The sequence below is a fragment of the Schistocerca americana genome, chromosome 7, assembly GCF_021461395.2.
Source record: "Schistocerca americana isolate TAMUIC-IGC-003095 chromosome 7, iqSchAmer2.1, whole genome shotgun sequence".
In the NCBI taxonomy this organism is placed as follows: domain Eukaryota; kingdom Metazoa; phylum Arthropoda; class Insecta; order Orthoptera; family Acrididae; genus Schistocerca; species Schistocerca americana.
In genome coordinates, this window is record NC_060125.1 from 516,509,915 (window position 1) to 516,527,542 (window position 17,628).

General features: G+C 40.7%; 1 protein-coding gene across 2 annotated transcripts in view; it reads right to left on the reverse strand.

Moving 5' to 3' along the window:
* LOC124623187 (ras GTPase-activating protein 1) overlaps positions 1-17,628 on the reverse strand; it is a 148,524-nt gene that overhangs the window by 77,544 nt on the left and 53,352 nt on the right. For both annotated transcript variants that reach the window (XR_006980679.1, XM_047148993.1), the window contains exons 9-10: positions 6,325-6,437; positions 217-336 (exon numbers count right to left, since the gene is read on the reverse strand). Coding sequence is in view for 1 of the 2 variants with exons in the window: in XM_047148993.1 (XP_047004949.1) it covers positions 217-336; positions 6,325-6,437 (233 nt within the window). In the remaining variant the exon portion in view is untranslated. The remainder of the gene's footprint in view (positions 1-216; positions 337-6,324; positions 6,438-17,628) is intronic.

The window sequence follows — 17,628 nt, forward strand, 5'->3', positions numbered from 1 at the left end:
ATAACGAAAATCTTTTCTGGCTTGATGTGCAATTCCAACTGAAATGCAGTCTTCTGGAGAGACTACAGTCTACATTAAAAAGGTGAAAAGACTTAAAATTATGCTTCAGTAGTGTCAATTAAGTGCAATACCTGATAGCACAAAGAAGCCAAAAATATGTCACACACATGTACATCAGATAAAAAAGTAGTTTTATGAAATATAGATATCACTTACTCCAGAATAAACTCCTCATCCCAGACTGGATCTGGCCCTGTTTTTACTTTTGTACGGGCCACTTTCACTTGATTAAGAGATATAATACAAAAAGGGTTTGGCACTAACTTGTATGGCAACCTGAGGAAGAAAGAAATACCAAACACATATTGACCATAAATAAATGCACTCACATGAATTCTACAAGAAATAAAAACAACACACAAAACATATGAAGAAAAGACTGCTTTGAATGATAACACAATTCACTTTCTGTATTACAAATAATTTAATAACTGGGAAGGGGAAATTAAGTGTTTCCGAAGGAACAGGGACAAAAAATTGATGACTAGGCATACATTTTAAAGCAGTTGCAATATATCAGTATCTATATCTAATTAGATGAATCAAATGAGCACAGTATGAAGTAAGGTAAATATTATGCCACTACATAATCCTCTGAGACAATGAAGGTAGTAGATGAAAGAGAACTGTTGGAACTAGAGGTCTGTCCTTTTAGAGTGAAAGGACGAAAGCACTGAAAAAGTGACAACAGGAGGTACGAACAATCTCGAACAAAACAGAAATAACCGATTTCTGAATATTTTATGTGTGTTTTTTAGTGTGTTATATCTGTTGGATTTATCCATATAATGTTCAGTTTTGCAGTAGAGTCTTCAGCTAAGATCCTTTCATAATCTTGTTGGTCTCCTTTTATTATACATCGGAATAATTTTCAGGTAGCCAAGTACTAAACCGTCTTCCGATCTTTAACAGATTTCTCCATCAATAAAGTGACTTCCTCCTCTTCACCTTGAAAATAAATTAACTACTTTCATTATTTTCCTGACTTCCAGCTGTCCACTAGATCTCCCTACAGTACTGTTACATTCTTGCGTAACACCTTTGGTAATTAAAGTCCGTTTCCAAAGGAAGATCTAAAATTTGATCATAATCTGCACGTATATTATTGCAGTATATGCAGATGTCTTCTCTACACATGAAACATTATAATTACAGTTCGATTACAATTACTTGGTAGTTGACACTTGCAGTGAAGTAGGTCATGTATTGAATACTACAATACTATTTTGTGTGCTCAAATGTCTGTACATAAACCCACAGGTGAAAGCATACACACCACTTGAAGTTTTCAAGATGTGCAGGGTACATGTGTGACTTGTTATTATTGGTAAACCCCTGCCTGCTGTCCAAATCTTAACCAACGTACCGCTGAGGGCCATGTAGCAGTGCTGTAGGGTCATGTGACAAACATGTAATAACAAACAGTTTTGATCAGTGTGTAAGGTCAAATTTTTATTTTTATAGTTACACAGAAGTTAAGTTAGCAAAAATTACTGCTAGATAATCGTTTCATTTCATTTCAATGCAGCCACAACTGTACATTGCTGAGAATATTAGAATGACCTACGATAAAAATGCACACCAGAGACATTATACACTGAAGTGACAAAGAAACTGGTATAGGCATGCGTATTCAAATACAGAGATACGTAAACATGCAGTATACAGCACTGTGGTCAGCAACATCTATGTTCAGCAACATCTATATAAGACGACAAGTGTCTGGCGCAGTTGTTAGATCGATTACTGCAGCTAAAATGGCAGGTTATCAAGATATAAGTGAGTCTGAACAAGGTGCTGCAGTCGGTGCATGAGCGATCGGACACAGCATCTCCGAGGTAGCGATGAAGTTTTCTCCATATGACCATTTCATGAGTGTACTGTGAATATCAGGAATCCGGAAAAACATCAAATCTCCGACATCGCTGCAACCGGAAAAAGATCCTGCAAGAATGGTACCAATGAAGACTGAAGAGAATTGTCCAAAATGACACAAGTGCAACCCTTATGCAAATTGCTGCAGACTTCAATGCTGGGTGATCAAAAAGTGTCAGCACATGAACCATTCAATGAAACATCATCGATATGGGCTTTTGGAGCAAAAGGCCCACTTGTGTACCCTTACTAACTGCATGACACAAAGCTTTACGCCTCACCTGGGCCTGTCTACACAGACACTGGACTGTTGATGACTGGAAACATATTGTCTGTTCGGACGAGTCTCGTTTCAAATTTTATCGAGCAGATGGAGGTGTACGGGTAGGGAGACAATCTCATGAATCCATGGGCAGTGCATGTCAGCAGGGGACTGTTCACTATTAGAGTGCTACGGGACCCCTGATATGTCTACACATGACTGTGACAGTTGACACGTATGGAAGCATCCTGTCTGATCACCTGCATCGTTTCGTGTCCATTGTGCATTCTAATGGACTTGGGCAATTCCATCACGACAATGCGACATCCCACACATCCAGAATTGCTGCAGAGTGGCTCCAGTAACACTCTTCAGAGTTTAAACACTTTCGCTGGTCATCAAACTTCCTAGACATGAACATTATTGAGAATATCTGTGATGCCTTGCAACGTGCTGTTCAGAAGACATCTCCAGCTCCTTATACTCTTGCAGGACTCATGGTGTCAGTTCCCTTCAGCAGTACTTAAGGCATTAGTTGTGTACATGCCACGTCGTGCTGCAGCACTTCTGTGTGCTTGTGAGCGTCCTACATATTATTAGGCAGGTGTACCAGTTTCTTTGGCTCTTTAGTGTATATAGCACAGCCTTAATTTTGAGGCCTTGGGGAGGGGAAGGGGGGGGGGAAGGGGGAGAGGGGGAGGGGGAGAGGGGCAGAGGGGGAGAAGGGGAGGGGGGGAGAGTTTCTTTTACCTGTAGTTCTATCTGAAAGAGATAACGAAATTGTCTTTGATGAATTGTACATAAGAGCTACAAACAGCAAAATCTTTCGTCAGATGATGATGTATAGACACAGTCTATACAACTTGGGTATATGTAATTAGACTGTTCTGTAATAAAACAGCTCAAATGTTACTGATGAATAATGGAATATCAAAAGCCAGATAACATTAGTAGAATCGTACTTAACACAGAGTCTTGAAAAAATACAAATTTGTAGAAAGGAGCTTCAGTTTAACAGTCCACTAATGTGCAGGGAAGTGTGAATGTTTGGTCTCTACTGCAATCACTTGAAAATATGAATACCTGAAAAAGTAATTGTGAGCAGCTTTGCTACAGTCTGTGATTATGCATAGGAGGTTCTTGGGCACTGCAGATTACCAAATTTTCAAAAGAAAGCCTATAAAAAATGTGCCACACAAAAATTAAGACTGTGTAAACTTTCTGTCAGCATGGTAACAACCAAATAACAGTAGCAGTATAATATTGTAGGTGCAGATGAAGCTGATAAAGTAATGTTACAAATTAAGAACTTAAAAGTGGAGAGTACCAAAACACAACACAATGAAAAAATAGTTTTTATTCTTCTTTGTTACGTACCAACTTAGTACTATGGTATTTTTGGCACTGATATGTATTTGATCTCAATTTTTTACTATTATCTGCTGTATTGTCAAAATGTGGCTTTATTATAAACTAGAAAATTTGCAGGACAGATGTATTTGGAATGAAGAGTAATTTAATTTTTCAGTATCTACAAAGATTTCATTGAATTATACTGTATTTTTGCTGTATCCTGCTAATAGTGTGCATGCTGAAAGTAGTGTTGCCACGCGTGTGTACTTAAATCAACCAGTTGTGTAGTAACCAAGTAATACATGAAACCGATCCGAGTAACACAATTATAGCTTTTTCATAAACCTCTGAACAATAAAGGAAATAAGTGTCCTGTGACTCCACACAACAAGACGAAAGAATCGTTTGGAATATGCAACATAAACGATACACAGAACAACTGATGTGAGTGATACAAACTAAAAGAACACAGTGAGAGTGAGACAGTGCTGCTTTGTGCATATATAGGCCTGAGTCGCTGATAGACTGTGTAACAGAGATCGTGCCGTGTGCATACTTCCCACAGGCGACTTCTAGTGGCTTGCCTGTGCCGATACGGTTGTCAGTCGATTTACGAACACACAAACAGCGACATTACTCTCAGCGCACTCACTCACATTCACAGGCACTAGTACCAAGATACAGCAATTTTCTTTCTCTCATCTCATTAAAACATCTAATGTAGCTTTTTGTCTTATGAACTGCCAGTTGTACATCTTATCAAAGGACTAAGAACAGCCTCCCATCATATCAGTATTCCAGCGGCCTTCATACCATCGTTCCAGCTCTTTGATGTCTTGATGAATGTGCTCTCCTTTTTTGTAACTGATATCACCCAATATTTCAGGGGGGAGGGGTGGGGGGGATCAATACAACTGTTCATATTCATAAAATGAACCTTGAAATTTTCCAATTCCTGTTATGACACAAGTATGATATGAGTCAGTTCTGTTGGGGGGAAAAAACACAAAAAAAAAACAAACAAAAACCACACACACACACACACACACACACACACACACACACACACACACACGCAAATATTTTCATCAATTACACAAGCTTTCTTCTCACTTACAGTCATTTTTATTCAAAGCTGGGATTGAAAATAATTTTTTGAATGTTGGTCCAACAAAAATGCCTTCCTCAATGTCACACTTAGTAGATGGGGAGACTTCTCATTGTAACATTTGAAACATTATCAGTCTTTGACTAAGGCTTTCACAAATTGTTTTGTTTGGCCCAAATTAATGAATTGTGCTACCTGACATTTCAGGTCTCAACAGGATTACGTTATTAATAGTCATTAAGTCATGGGCTGTCCCTATTAATAATCTGTACCTCTGTAGCATTCTCTGTTATCATAACAAAAGGTTGACAATAATGCTCAATATATCTCAGAACACAAACTATTGGCATTAATATACACTAAATGGAAGTATCTGGACTTCCACTGGACATAATTATGAATGTGTCTGCCCTTCGGCTTTACGACAGTTTGAACTCTGCTGGAGTCACTGTCAATGAGCTGTCTGAATGCCTGCTGAGGAACTGTAGCTCATTCTCGATGTCAATGTAGGATGCTGAGGTATGGAGTGAAATTGATACACTAACTTGTCTCGAAGGTGTGGTATTGGCTTCAGCTCAGGACACATGGCAGACCAGCCCATTTCAGGAATTCTGCTGTCCACAAACCATTGCCTTGTGGAAGTTGTATTATGACAGGTAGCACAGTCACACCAATACAAACAATCATTCAGTGAACTGTTCCTCTACAGCGTGCAGTTCACAATGCTGTAAAACACTTTCATACCCTTATACACTCAGTGTTTTCTTAAGCAAAATAAGGAGACCACACCATAACCATGAGAAACACCCACATACGGTAACACTATTTTCTCGGTACTCCACAGTCAGCACTACACGATAGCAGGTAACATTCGCCACGGGTTTCCACTGGTTAGAGTGTGGTCTGTCACTCCACATCACTTGTTCCCAGTCACCCAGTGATATCACTCTTTACATCACCTCAAGTGTCACTTATCACTGATTACAGAAATGTGTGACCAATGACAAGCTTCTCAACTATCGTATCCCATTCTTTTTAATTCCCGACACACAGTCATTGTGCTAACTGGATAGCTGATGACACCTTGGGACTCACAAGCAATTTCTGTTAATTTTGTGTGATTTTTTACAATTGCCCTCTGCAATACTTGACAGTCCCTATCCATCAACCAGATGACGTCTGCCTGGTTTTGGTTTTGCTGTGATGGTTCATTTGTATTTCCACTTCACAATTATGTTCCTAACAGTTGACTTGGACAGACTTAGAAAGGTTAATATGTCCCAGATGGATCTGTTACTCAAGTGACATCCAGTAACTAGTCAACATTCGAAGTCACTGAATTCTCCTGACTGATTCATTCTGCTGTTACTGCATCTCTTAATGACAACACATTGCTCCATACCTCCTTTTATACTGGCAGGTCCACTTCTCATGGCATCTAGTGGGCAATTTCACATTACATAGGAGCGTCTGGATACTTCTGGTGAGATAGTGTATACAACTTACAGAAACATCCTGCACCCAAAACAACATTAAAGAGAGAGAGAGAGAGAGAGAGAGAGAGAGAGAGAGAGAGTGTGTGTGTGTGTGTGTGTGTGTGTGTGTGTGTGTGTGTGTGTGTGTGAGAGAGAGAGAGAGAGAGAGAGAGAGAGAGAGAGAGAATTACCTATGAGCATCAAGAATATGCAGCTGCAGGCACCTTAACTCTCTCAACCTTTGCACCTTGGGTGATCTTGTTTGCTGTGTTACACAGAGAGGCTTCAATGCTGTTATCCAGTCCTGTATATACATAAAACATAAAAAATTATCAACTTGCATATGCTGGAGAACGGAAAAGGTAGTATAAATATAAAATCATATTTTGGGTAACAATTAACACTATTTGCAAGTAGCTGAATATCTCTTATTCTGATTGGATAATGAGCTTCAAGTGCTTCAGTTCATGAACAACACAAAGAGGACTGTGCGTCCTTAAACAGTTTGCTCTACCATTGGCTTGCCCACGAATAGCAAAATCAAATCAGTTCTGGAATTTTATCCATTAGTTACACTATACCAACAAATTAAATTTTGTTAACAGCCATATACACTATGTCACATGCTTAAAAACAGCAATCTCTGGGCTTTTATACAGAGTATTTATTCCAGATAACAGATAGCCGTAACATTTCATAAATGGTTTTGAAATTCTAAACATTTAACTAGTAATAGAAAACAAATGAGCGAGTATTTTTGATGATGATTTAATATTTTAACATTTACACTACAAGATTCTGAAGCAAGCACATTACCTTCAAATGGAACATTATTTTTTCAACAGTGTTCATTAACTCTTATTAGTTATGATACATGTTTTTTAGATCACTGGCATGAATTTGATTGAAATTATGGGCACGAATCAGTTTACAGGTTATATATACATGACTTTTATGTCAGTAGGGCTACAAAGTGGTGATTTACAGGTAACTTACAGAGCACACTGTCTTTAAACATAATAAGAATGAAAAAAATTGTCTTTAATACTACTCATTTAACTACCGATACACTTAAATTTAGTTTTTTTTTTAGCTACGCACGCAACAAGTTTTATTGAAACTTGAGTTAGGGAACAGGAGCTGTTCAGAAGAAATGATTTTAGGCTGGTTTAAAACCTGCTTTTCTACATGTTACACATATGCATTATGTTATTGGGCAAATTGTCAAAGGTTATTCTGCTGCATATTTAACTCCTTTCTGGACGCTGACAGCTTCATTAAGGTCAGGTTTTCTTCTGGTGTTGCAGCTACAGACATTGTTACTCTTATAAAATTGTGATTGATCATTTCTGATGAATTTTATTAGGGAATATATGTACTGTGAAGTTGCAGTTAAAATGCAAATTCCTTGATAGGTGTCTGTATGGTGTTTGTGGGTGAACACTACGTATTATTCCTACTGCTTCCATTTGAGCAATCAGAACTTTATTTCCAAATAAAAATTGTGCCACAAGACATTAATGAGTGGAAATATGCACTTATGTTGATTTGTTTATTTCTAAAATTAGCAATTAGCAAAATTAGTACTTCGATCCCTGAAGAGAGACCAGTGTCATAACTTTACGATGGTGCAAATGAAACATTTTATAAAAAACTGTTGCAAAATGTGCACTAAAGAATGTCAACACAATACAGTTTCAATTCCACTATGCGACCGAACATAAGCTTTTGTGTGTCCAACCAAACAGTCATTTCCAGCGCTACATATAGTGGAAAATTTGGGCTGGAGTAATATTGATATTAAAGAGGATAGATTGCGACTCACCACACACAGGAGGCTTTGAGTGGCAGAAAGACACATTTAGAAGTAGAATAAGTTACTGGACAGAATCCTCCTCCAGATATAGAAAAACATACGAGTTCCCATTAACAGTGCCACTACCATCTCTGGACACTAAAGCACGAGTCATTTGTGTATGTTTTTTCTTACATCTGTACGAGGATTCTGTCCAACAGCTTAATCTACCTTTAAATGTGCTTGTGCATCACTCAATGCCTTCTCTACATGGTGAGAAACAATTTATCCTATTTCTATTTCATATTGTTGCTATTCCATTGTTATGTAAATACTTCAAGCATTTACCTAGTCATCTTTTTATAGGACACGAGCGAAAACTTGGGATTTGCTTACTGCTCAGCTCTCAGATGCAATCTGGTTGGGATCCAGGCAGCAAATACACAGTAGACCATTGTTTGCTGCACATGAAAAACACTTTGTGTTTCAAATGAATGGTCTTATGGTAACAGAAAAAGGGTCAGATAACAACTTGTAGATCCTGCTTCCACTGAGCACTTTACTACAGTTCCATCAAAGAGAGACATGCGGCCTATCCCACTGGGCTAGAGTCAAGACAAATACAAAGTGACCACCAGGTTTCGCCAGTGCATGTAGTATCTCTGCTTACTTGTCTTCACTGTTCTTCCTTGTACTTCCTTGTTACTTTGTTTGGAAATAATTTATAAACTGATTCTAAGACATAACAAGGGGAATATCTCCACATACTATAGTCATACTCCTAATATAAATACATTTTTTTCCTTTTCTGCTTTCTTTTATTTATGCAATATATACACCATGCATACATAAAACCTACAAATTCTTATTCAAGTTGTATTTTTCCAAATTCAGTGTATTATTTACAGGAAGCTGATAACAACAGCATAAACAGTTAATGCTGAATCAGTTTATGTAAAGAAATTTTCAACATCTACAGGAACTGTTGCAGTAAACCATACTGCACCTAGAACAGGCATGGCATCTGCTACGTGTAACAAAAAAATAGCTAATCTATTGAAGCTCCTCCTTGAGCAATAGCTCTTGGTAATGTGCGAGAGCCACGTACACTTGAAAATTTGACCTCACTAATAACTGTCTGTTTTAGGATTGGCATACTTTATTTGAAAGCCTTCCTTCCTGCTTTACTAAAGAACATCTTGTCTTTCCTGAAAACTGTGTAATTCCACATATATATTTTTTCAAAAGTATTGTTGTCATCCCCCCCATGAACCATGGACCTTGCCGTTGGTGAGGAGGCTTGCGTGCCTCAACGACACAGATAGCCATACCGTAGGTGCAACCACAATGCAGGGGTACCTGTTGAGAGGCCAGACAAACATATGGTTCCTGAAGAGGAGCAGCAGCCTTTTCAGTAGTTGCAGGGGCAACAGTCTGGATGATTGACTGATCTGGCCTTGTAACACTAACCAAAACGGCCTTGCTGAAAAAATTTGAAGAAACACGCGAATTAGGTGGCGCAGAGAGTGAGGTGGCCCATTCCCATGGCAGTTGTTGATGACGTTACTGTAGTTACAGCTGACCGTATAGCATGTGCCTCAAATTCTGCAGCCAGCGCTCAAGCTGTGTCACAGGAATTCTCTCTCTCTCCTGGTCAAAAGTTCAAAAGATTTTGCAGCACATGTTACACTGGTACCCCTACAAGATTCAGAATGTGCACAAATGAAGCCCCAAGATAGGCTACAGTGCTGTGACTTTCCCCTTCAGTTTTTGGCACACATGAAAATGGATAAGACATGGATGGGGACTGTCCTTTGGACCCAGGAGACATATTTTACTCTGCATGGTGTTGTGAATGCACATAACTGTCACAACACCACATGTTGTGCAGGAACTTCCACTGCACTCAGCTTATGTGACTGTGCAATATGGTTTCGCAATCTCCTTCATTCTCACTCCACTTTTCTTTGAGAAGCCCGTTAGGGGTACAGTGGGATCTGCATCTTGTAACTACTGCCTTCTGCAACACGATTCCAGCTTTGCAAGAACATAACTGTATCCACACCACTATTTTCATGCAAGATGGGGCAACATCACATGTCACTAGTCAGGTGGCAGATTTCCTATGTAATTTCGAGATGTGTGGCATTCCACATCCCCCAACTAAACCCATATGACTTCTGGTTGAGGGGATATCTGAAAGATCGTCTCTGTCAAGGATGTATCCAGACTCTTCCTGATCTGAAGGGTAGCATAAGATGACATATCACTCTGATTACACTGCATATGCTGCAAGCAACTGCCAACCACATTGTGTTACAGATGCAGCATGTTACTGAGTCGAGAGACCACAATGAACACATGTTGATAACTTGTGATGTGTTTGATCATTCCTCTCCTCTTCCTGCACACACACACACACCACATTCTGACTGCTTACTGCCTGGTGGCAGAAAGGGAAACTATTATTTTTCCAGCACATTTCGCAAACACACCGATTAATAAACATACTTATCATGTTTCAGCATCCTACAATGTATACAGCCCACACTGGAGCACTCAGGACACAATCAGTTTAATTTTAACCACACGGTATTTCAATTACAAAATTTGAGTTTCTAGAAGAATCTTGGTGGACTTTTGTAAACCGGTATGTATCCATACTTCTGTGATATGAACCTATCATTTACACCTTTTTGAGGATACTGTTAATGAGAACGGCTTCAGTGCCTAATGTGTATGTGCTCTCAGTTTTTTTGTTATTATTTAATAATTAATAACCTTGTATTGTAACCTTTTGCGATAACTGTCCTAGGTGTGTATTTAAATAGGCACTGCACACAAATTCACAGTCAGTTGGAAGTTCTGTGTCAGTTAGTACTGTTTCCTGTCAATTAGCACTGTTTCCAGTCAGTATGCACTAAATAATACCGAGCAATGTTGATGCAGTCAGTGAGCATCTAGCATTCTGCAATTGTAAAGTACAATGTCAGCAGTGTACACTCAGACATGACTGAGTTATATAAATACAATACAATCACTTGAATGGAGCACCTGCCACGTGTAGACGAAGTATTACTGTCACCCGAGATTACTAATCTGCTGTGTGGGTGAGAATACTTGCGCATTTCAGGACACCTTTCTTGGGCATTGCACAAATTATAGCAGTGACTCCACGATCAAAATTTTGATAAATCATATGGATAAGACATTTCCAGGGGCAGATGTGGACTCTGACCACAATCTATTGGTTATGAACTGTCGATTAAAACTGAAGAAACTGCAAAACGGTGGGAATTTAAGGAGATGGGACCTGGATAAACTGAAAGAACCAGAGGTTGTACAGAGTTTCAGGGAGAGCATAAGGGAATAATTGACAGGAATGGGGGAAAGAAACACAGTAGAAGAAGAATGGGTAGCTTTGAGGAATGAAATAGTGAAGGCAGCAGAGGATCAAGTAGGTAAAAATACGAGGGCTAGTAGAAATCCTTGGGTAACAGAAGAGACACTGAATTTAATTGATGCAAGAAGACAATACAAAAATGCAGCAAGTGAAGCAGGCAAAAAGGAATACAAACGCCTCAAAAATGAGATCGACAGGAAGTGCAAATGTAAGGATGTAGAGCCTTATCTCAAGAGGGGTAAGATAGATACTGCCTACAGGAAAATTGAAGAGACCTTTGGAGAAAAGAGAACCACTTGCATGAATATCAAGATTTCAGATGGAAACCCAGTTCTAAGCAAAGAAGGGAAATCAGAAAGGTGGAAGGAGTATATAGAGGGTCTATACAGGGGCGATGTTCTTGAGGACAATATTATGGACATGGAAGAGGATGTAGATGAAGATGAAATGGGAGATATGATACTACGTGAAGAGTTTGACAGAGCACTGAAAGACCTGAATCGAAACAAGGCCCCGGGAGTAGACAACATTCCATTAGAACTACTGATAGCCTTGGGAGAGCAAGTCCTGACAAAACTCTACCATCTGGTGAGCAAGATGTATGAGACAGGCGAAGTACCCTCAACTTCAAGAAGAATATAATAATTCCAATCCAAAAGAAAGCAGGTGTTGACAGATGTGAAAATTACTGAACTATCAGTTTAATAAGTCACAGCTGCAAAATACTAACGCGAATTCTTTACAGACGAATGGAAAAACTAGTAGAAGTCGACCTCGGGGAATATCAGTTCGGATTCCGTAGAAATGTTGGAACACGTGAGGCAATACTGACCCTACGAGTTGTCTTAGAAGAAAGATTAAGGAAAGGCAAACCCACATTTCTAGCATTTGTAGACTTAGAGAAAGCTTTTGACAATGTTGACTGGAATACTCTCTTTCAAATTCTGAAGGTGGCAGGGGTAAAATACAGGGAGCGAAAGGGTATTTACAATTTGTACAGAAAGCAGATGGCCGTTATAAGAGTCGAGGGACATGAAAGGGAAGCAGTGGTTGGGAAGGGAGTGAAACAGGTTTGTAGCCTCTTCCCGATGCTATTCGATCTGTATATTGAGCAAGCAGTAAAGGAAACAAAAGAAAAGTTCGGAGTAGGTATTAAAATTCATGGAGAAGAAATAAAAACTTTGAGGTTCACCGATGACATTGTAATTCTGTCAGAGACAGCAAAGGACTTGGAAGAGCAGTGAATGGAATGGACGGTGTCTTGAAAGGAGGATATAAGATGAAAATCAACAAAAGCAAAATGAGGATAATGGAATGTAGTCGAATTAAGTCAGGTGATGCTGAGCGAATTAGATTAGGAAATGAGACACTTAAAGTAGTAGATGAGTTTTGCTATCTGGGGAGCAAAATAACTGATGATGGTCGAAGTAGAGAGGATATAAAATGTTGACTGGCAATGGCAAGGAAAGCGTTTCTGAAGAAGAGAAATTTGTTAACATCGAGTATTGATTTAAGTGTCTGGAAGTCGTTTCTGAAAGTATTTGTATGGAGTGTAGCCATGTATGGAAGTGAAACATGGACGATAAATAGTTTGGACAAGAAGAGAATAGAAGCTTTCGAAATGTGGTGCAACAGAAGAATGCTGAAGTATTGAATAGGATTGGAGAGAAGAGAAATTTGTGACACAACTTGATTAGAAGAAGGGATCAGTTGGTAGGGCATATTCTGAGGCATTAAGGGATCACCAACTTAGTATTGGAGGGCAGCATTGAGGTTAAAAATCATAGAGGGAGACGAAGAGATGAATACACTAAACAGATTCAGAAAGATATAGGTTGCAGTAGTTACTGGGAGATGAAGAAGCTTGCACAGGATAGAGTAGCATGGAATGTCTCTGGCCTGAAGACACAACAACAACAATGGAATATGTGCACCACACCAGCAGCAATGACCAAAGAACTGACAAAAATACAGGGCAGGTCGGAAACAGTGCCAGTTTTGACATAGCAAAGTAATAATTTTATTTTTATGAAAAATACAAACAAAATACACTCCCGGAAATTGAAATAAGAACACCGTGAATTCATTGTCCCAGGAAGGGGAAACTTTATTGACACATTCCTGGGGTCAGATACATCACATGATCACACTGACAGAACCACAGGCACATAGACACAGGCAACAGAGCATGCACAATGTCGGCACTAGTACAGTGTATATCCACCTTTCGCAGCAATGCAGGCTGCTATTCTCCCATGGAGACGATCGTAGAGATGCTGGATGTAGTCCTGTGGAACGGCTTGCCATGCCATTTCCACCTGGCGCCTCAGTTGGACCAGCGTTCGTGCTGGACGTGCAGACCGCGTGAGACGACGCTTCATCCAGTCCCAAACATGCTCAATGGGGGACAGATCCGGAGATCTTGCTGGCCAGGGTAGTTGACTTACACCTTCTAGAGCACGTTGGGTGGCACGGGATACATGCGGACGTGCATTGTCCTGTTGGAACAGCAAGTTCCCTTGCCGGTCTAGGAATGGTAGAACGATGGGTTCGATGACGGTTTGGATGTACCGTGCACTATTCAGTGTCCCCTCGACGATCACCAGTGGTGTACGGCCAGTGTAGGAGTTCGCTCCCCACACCATGATGCCGGGTGTTGGCCCTGTGTGCCTCGGTCGTATGCAGTCCTGATTGTGGCGCTCACCTGCACGGCGCCAAACACGCATACGACCATCATTGGCACCAAGGCAGAAGCGACTCTCATCGCTGAAGACGACACGTCTCCATTCGTCCCTCCATTCACGCCTGTCGCGACACCACTGGAGGCGGGCTGCATGATGTCGGGACGTGAGCGGAAGACGGCCTAACGGTGTGCGGGACCGTAGCCCAGCTTCATGGAGACGGTTGCGAATGGTCCTCGCCGATACCCCAGGAGCAACAGTGTCCCTAATTTGCTCGGAAGTGGCGGTGCGGTCCCCTACGGCACTGCGTAGGATCCTACGGTCTTGGCGTGCATCCGTGCGTCGCTGCGGTCCGGTCCCAGGTCGACGGGCACATGCACCTTCCGCCGACCACTGGCGACAACATCGATGTGCTGTGGAGACCTCACGCTCCACGTGTTGAGCAATTCGGCGGTACGTCCACCCCGCCTCCCGCATGCCCACTATACGCCCTCGCGCTCAAAGTCCGTCAACTGCACATACGGTTCACGTCCACGCTGTCGCGGCATGCTACCAGTGTTAAAGACTGCGATGGAGCTCCGTATGCCACAGCAAACTGGCTGACACTGACGGCGGCGGTGCACAAATGCTGCGCAGCTAGCGCCATTCGACGGCCAACACCGCGGTTCCTGGTGTGTCCGCTGTGCCGTGCGTGTGATCATTGCTTGTACAGCCCTCTCGCAGTGTCCGGAGCAAGTATGGTGGGTCTGACACACCGGTGTCAATGTGTTCTTTTTTCCATTTCCAGGAGTGTACATAAAAATACTAATCTAACCTTCCCATTTCAGGTATGAAAATTGTGAGGAATTTACCTCGTCTACTGTGCTGGCATGCAGGAACTCTGTCCATGACAGAATCCATATGACTGCACGACAAGCTTCCACATCCATTTCACTCACAACTCATCAAAATTCCTCCTTCAAGTCATGGATGTTATGATGTTTATTGGAATACACCATTGACGTACGATGACCCCAAAGGAAAGAGTCATAAGGAGATAAGGCACATGACCTTTGTGGCCACAAAAAGTCCCTTATCATCGTACAGTATTGGTCTCCATAGGCTGTCACAGCTTGTCTTGCCTCATCTTCAAAAACGTAAGGGCCGATGACACTGGCCAACGAAAAGCCGCATCAATCTGTTACTCATTGTTGACACGTTTACTATTTTTTGGATCATGCAAGGATTTTGTGACCCCAAGTTCTGTTTATTTACAAAACCATTTAATTGCATAAATGCTTCATCACTGTAGATGATTTTGTAAGGGAAGCTGTCATCTTCCTGTCATCCTCTTAGAACTCATTTGTTGACTGTTGTCCCTTCTCATGAACTGTCTGCTGCGTCAGCTGAATTTTATTAGTGTAGTAATGGAGATCACACTGGAGAATTCTCAGTATTGAAGAACAGCTAAAGCTCAGTTGTTGGGAATGGTGATGAATTGATTTCATTGGGCTAACAGCCACACTGTCACAAGCCACCGAAATGTTCTGCTCACTTTGACCAGAGTGGTGACAGCAAATAGTTTTAAGGTTTACTGTTGTACCCATCTCAAAGAACTTTTTAAGAAGTCTGCAAACTGTTGATTCACTCGCTGTCTCATTACACCCTACAACTGTGCAATTCTCCATTCTGATAAAACATTTTCATGATTACCACACGTTGTGCACAATTGAACTGCTACATGGTTAGACACCAAATGAGAGAAATTCAATTGAGCCAACAATCAGAATCTTCCTGGAAATAGAAACGAATCAAAGCATTGTCACCAACTGAGAAACAAAAACTTACCAGCCGTTTCAAAGCCAGTGCTCTTTTTGAATCACCCTTTATTTGTTACCATGGTGATAGGGATAGTAAATGAAGCAGGCAAAAAGGAATACAAACGTCTCAAAAATGAGATCGATAGGAAGTGCAAAATGGCTAAGCAGGCATGGCTAGAGGACAAATGTAAGGATGTAGAGGCCTATCTCACTAGGGGTAAGATAGATACTGCCTACAGGAAAATTAAAGAGACCTTTGGAGATAAGAGGACGACTTGTATGAATATCAAGAGCTCAGATGGAAACCCAGTTCTAAGCAAAGAAGGGAAAGCAGAAAGGTGGAAGGAGTATATAGAGGGTCCATACAAGGGCGATGTACTTGAGGACAATATTACGGAAATGGAAGAGGATGTAGATGAAGATGAAATGGGAGATATGATACTGCGTGAAGAGTTTGACAGAGCACTGAAAGACCTGAGTCGAAACAAGGCCCCGGGAGTAGACAACATTCCATTGGAACTACTGACGGCCTTGGGAGAGCCAGTCCTGACAAAACTCTACCATCTGGTGAGCAAGATGTATGAAACAGGCGAAATACCCTCAACTTCAAGAAGAATATAATAATTCCAATCCCAAAGAAAGCAGGTGTTGACAGATGTGAAAATTACCGAACTATCAGTTTAATAAGCCACAGCTGCAAAATACTAACACAAATTCTTTACAGACGAATGGAAAAACTAGTAGAAGCCAACCTCGGGGAAGATCAGTTTAGATTCCGTAGAAACACTGGAACACGTGAGGCAATACTGACCTTACGACTTATCCTAGAAGAAAGATTAAGGAAAGGCAAACCTACGTTTCTAGCATTTGTAGACTTAGAGAAAGCTTTTGACAATGTTGACTGGAATACTCTCTTTCAAATTCTAAAGGTGGCAGGGGTAAAATACAGGGGGCGAAAGGCTATTTACAATTTGTACAGAAACCAGATGGCAGTTACAAGAGTCGAGGGACATGAAAGGGAAGCAGTGGTTGGGAAGGGAGTAAGACAGGGGTGTAGCCTCTCCCCGATGTTGTTCACTCTGTATATTGAGCAAGCAGTAAAGGAAACAAAAGAAAAATTCGAAGTAGGTATTAAAATTCATGGAGAAGAAATAAAAACTTTGAGGTTCGCCGATGACATTGTAATTCTGTCAGAGACAGCAAAGGACTTGGAAGAGCAGTTGAATGGAATGGACAGTGTCTTGAAAGGAGGATATAAGATGAACATCAACAAAAGCAAAACAAGGATAATGGAATGTAGTCTAATTAAGTCGGGTGATGCTGAGGGAATTAGATTAGGAAATGAGGCACTTAAAGTAGAAAAGGAGTTTTGCTATTTGGGGAGCAAAATAACTGATGATGGTCGAAGTAGAGAGGATATAAAATGTAGGTTGGCAATGGCAAGGAAAGTGTTTCTGAAGAAGAGAAATTTGTTAACATCCAGTATTGATTTAAGTGTCAGGAAGTCATTTCTGAAAGTATTCATATGGAGTGTAGCCATGTATGGAAGTGAAACATGGACGATAAATAGTTTGGACAAGAAGAGAATAGAAGCTTTCGAAATGTGGGGCTACAGAAGAATGCTGAAGATTAGATGGGTAGATCACATAACTAATGAGGAAGTATTGAATAGGATTGGGGAGAAGAGAAGTTTGTGGCACAACTTGACCAGAAGAAGGGATCGGTTGGTAGGACATGTTCTGAGGCATCATGGGATCACCAATTTAGTATTGGAGGGCAGCGTGGAGGGTAAAAATCATAGAGGGAGACCAAGAGAT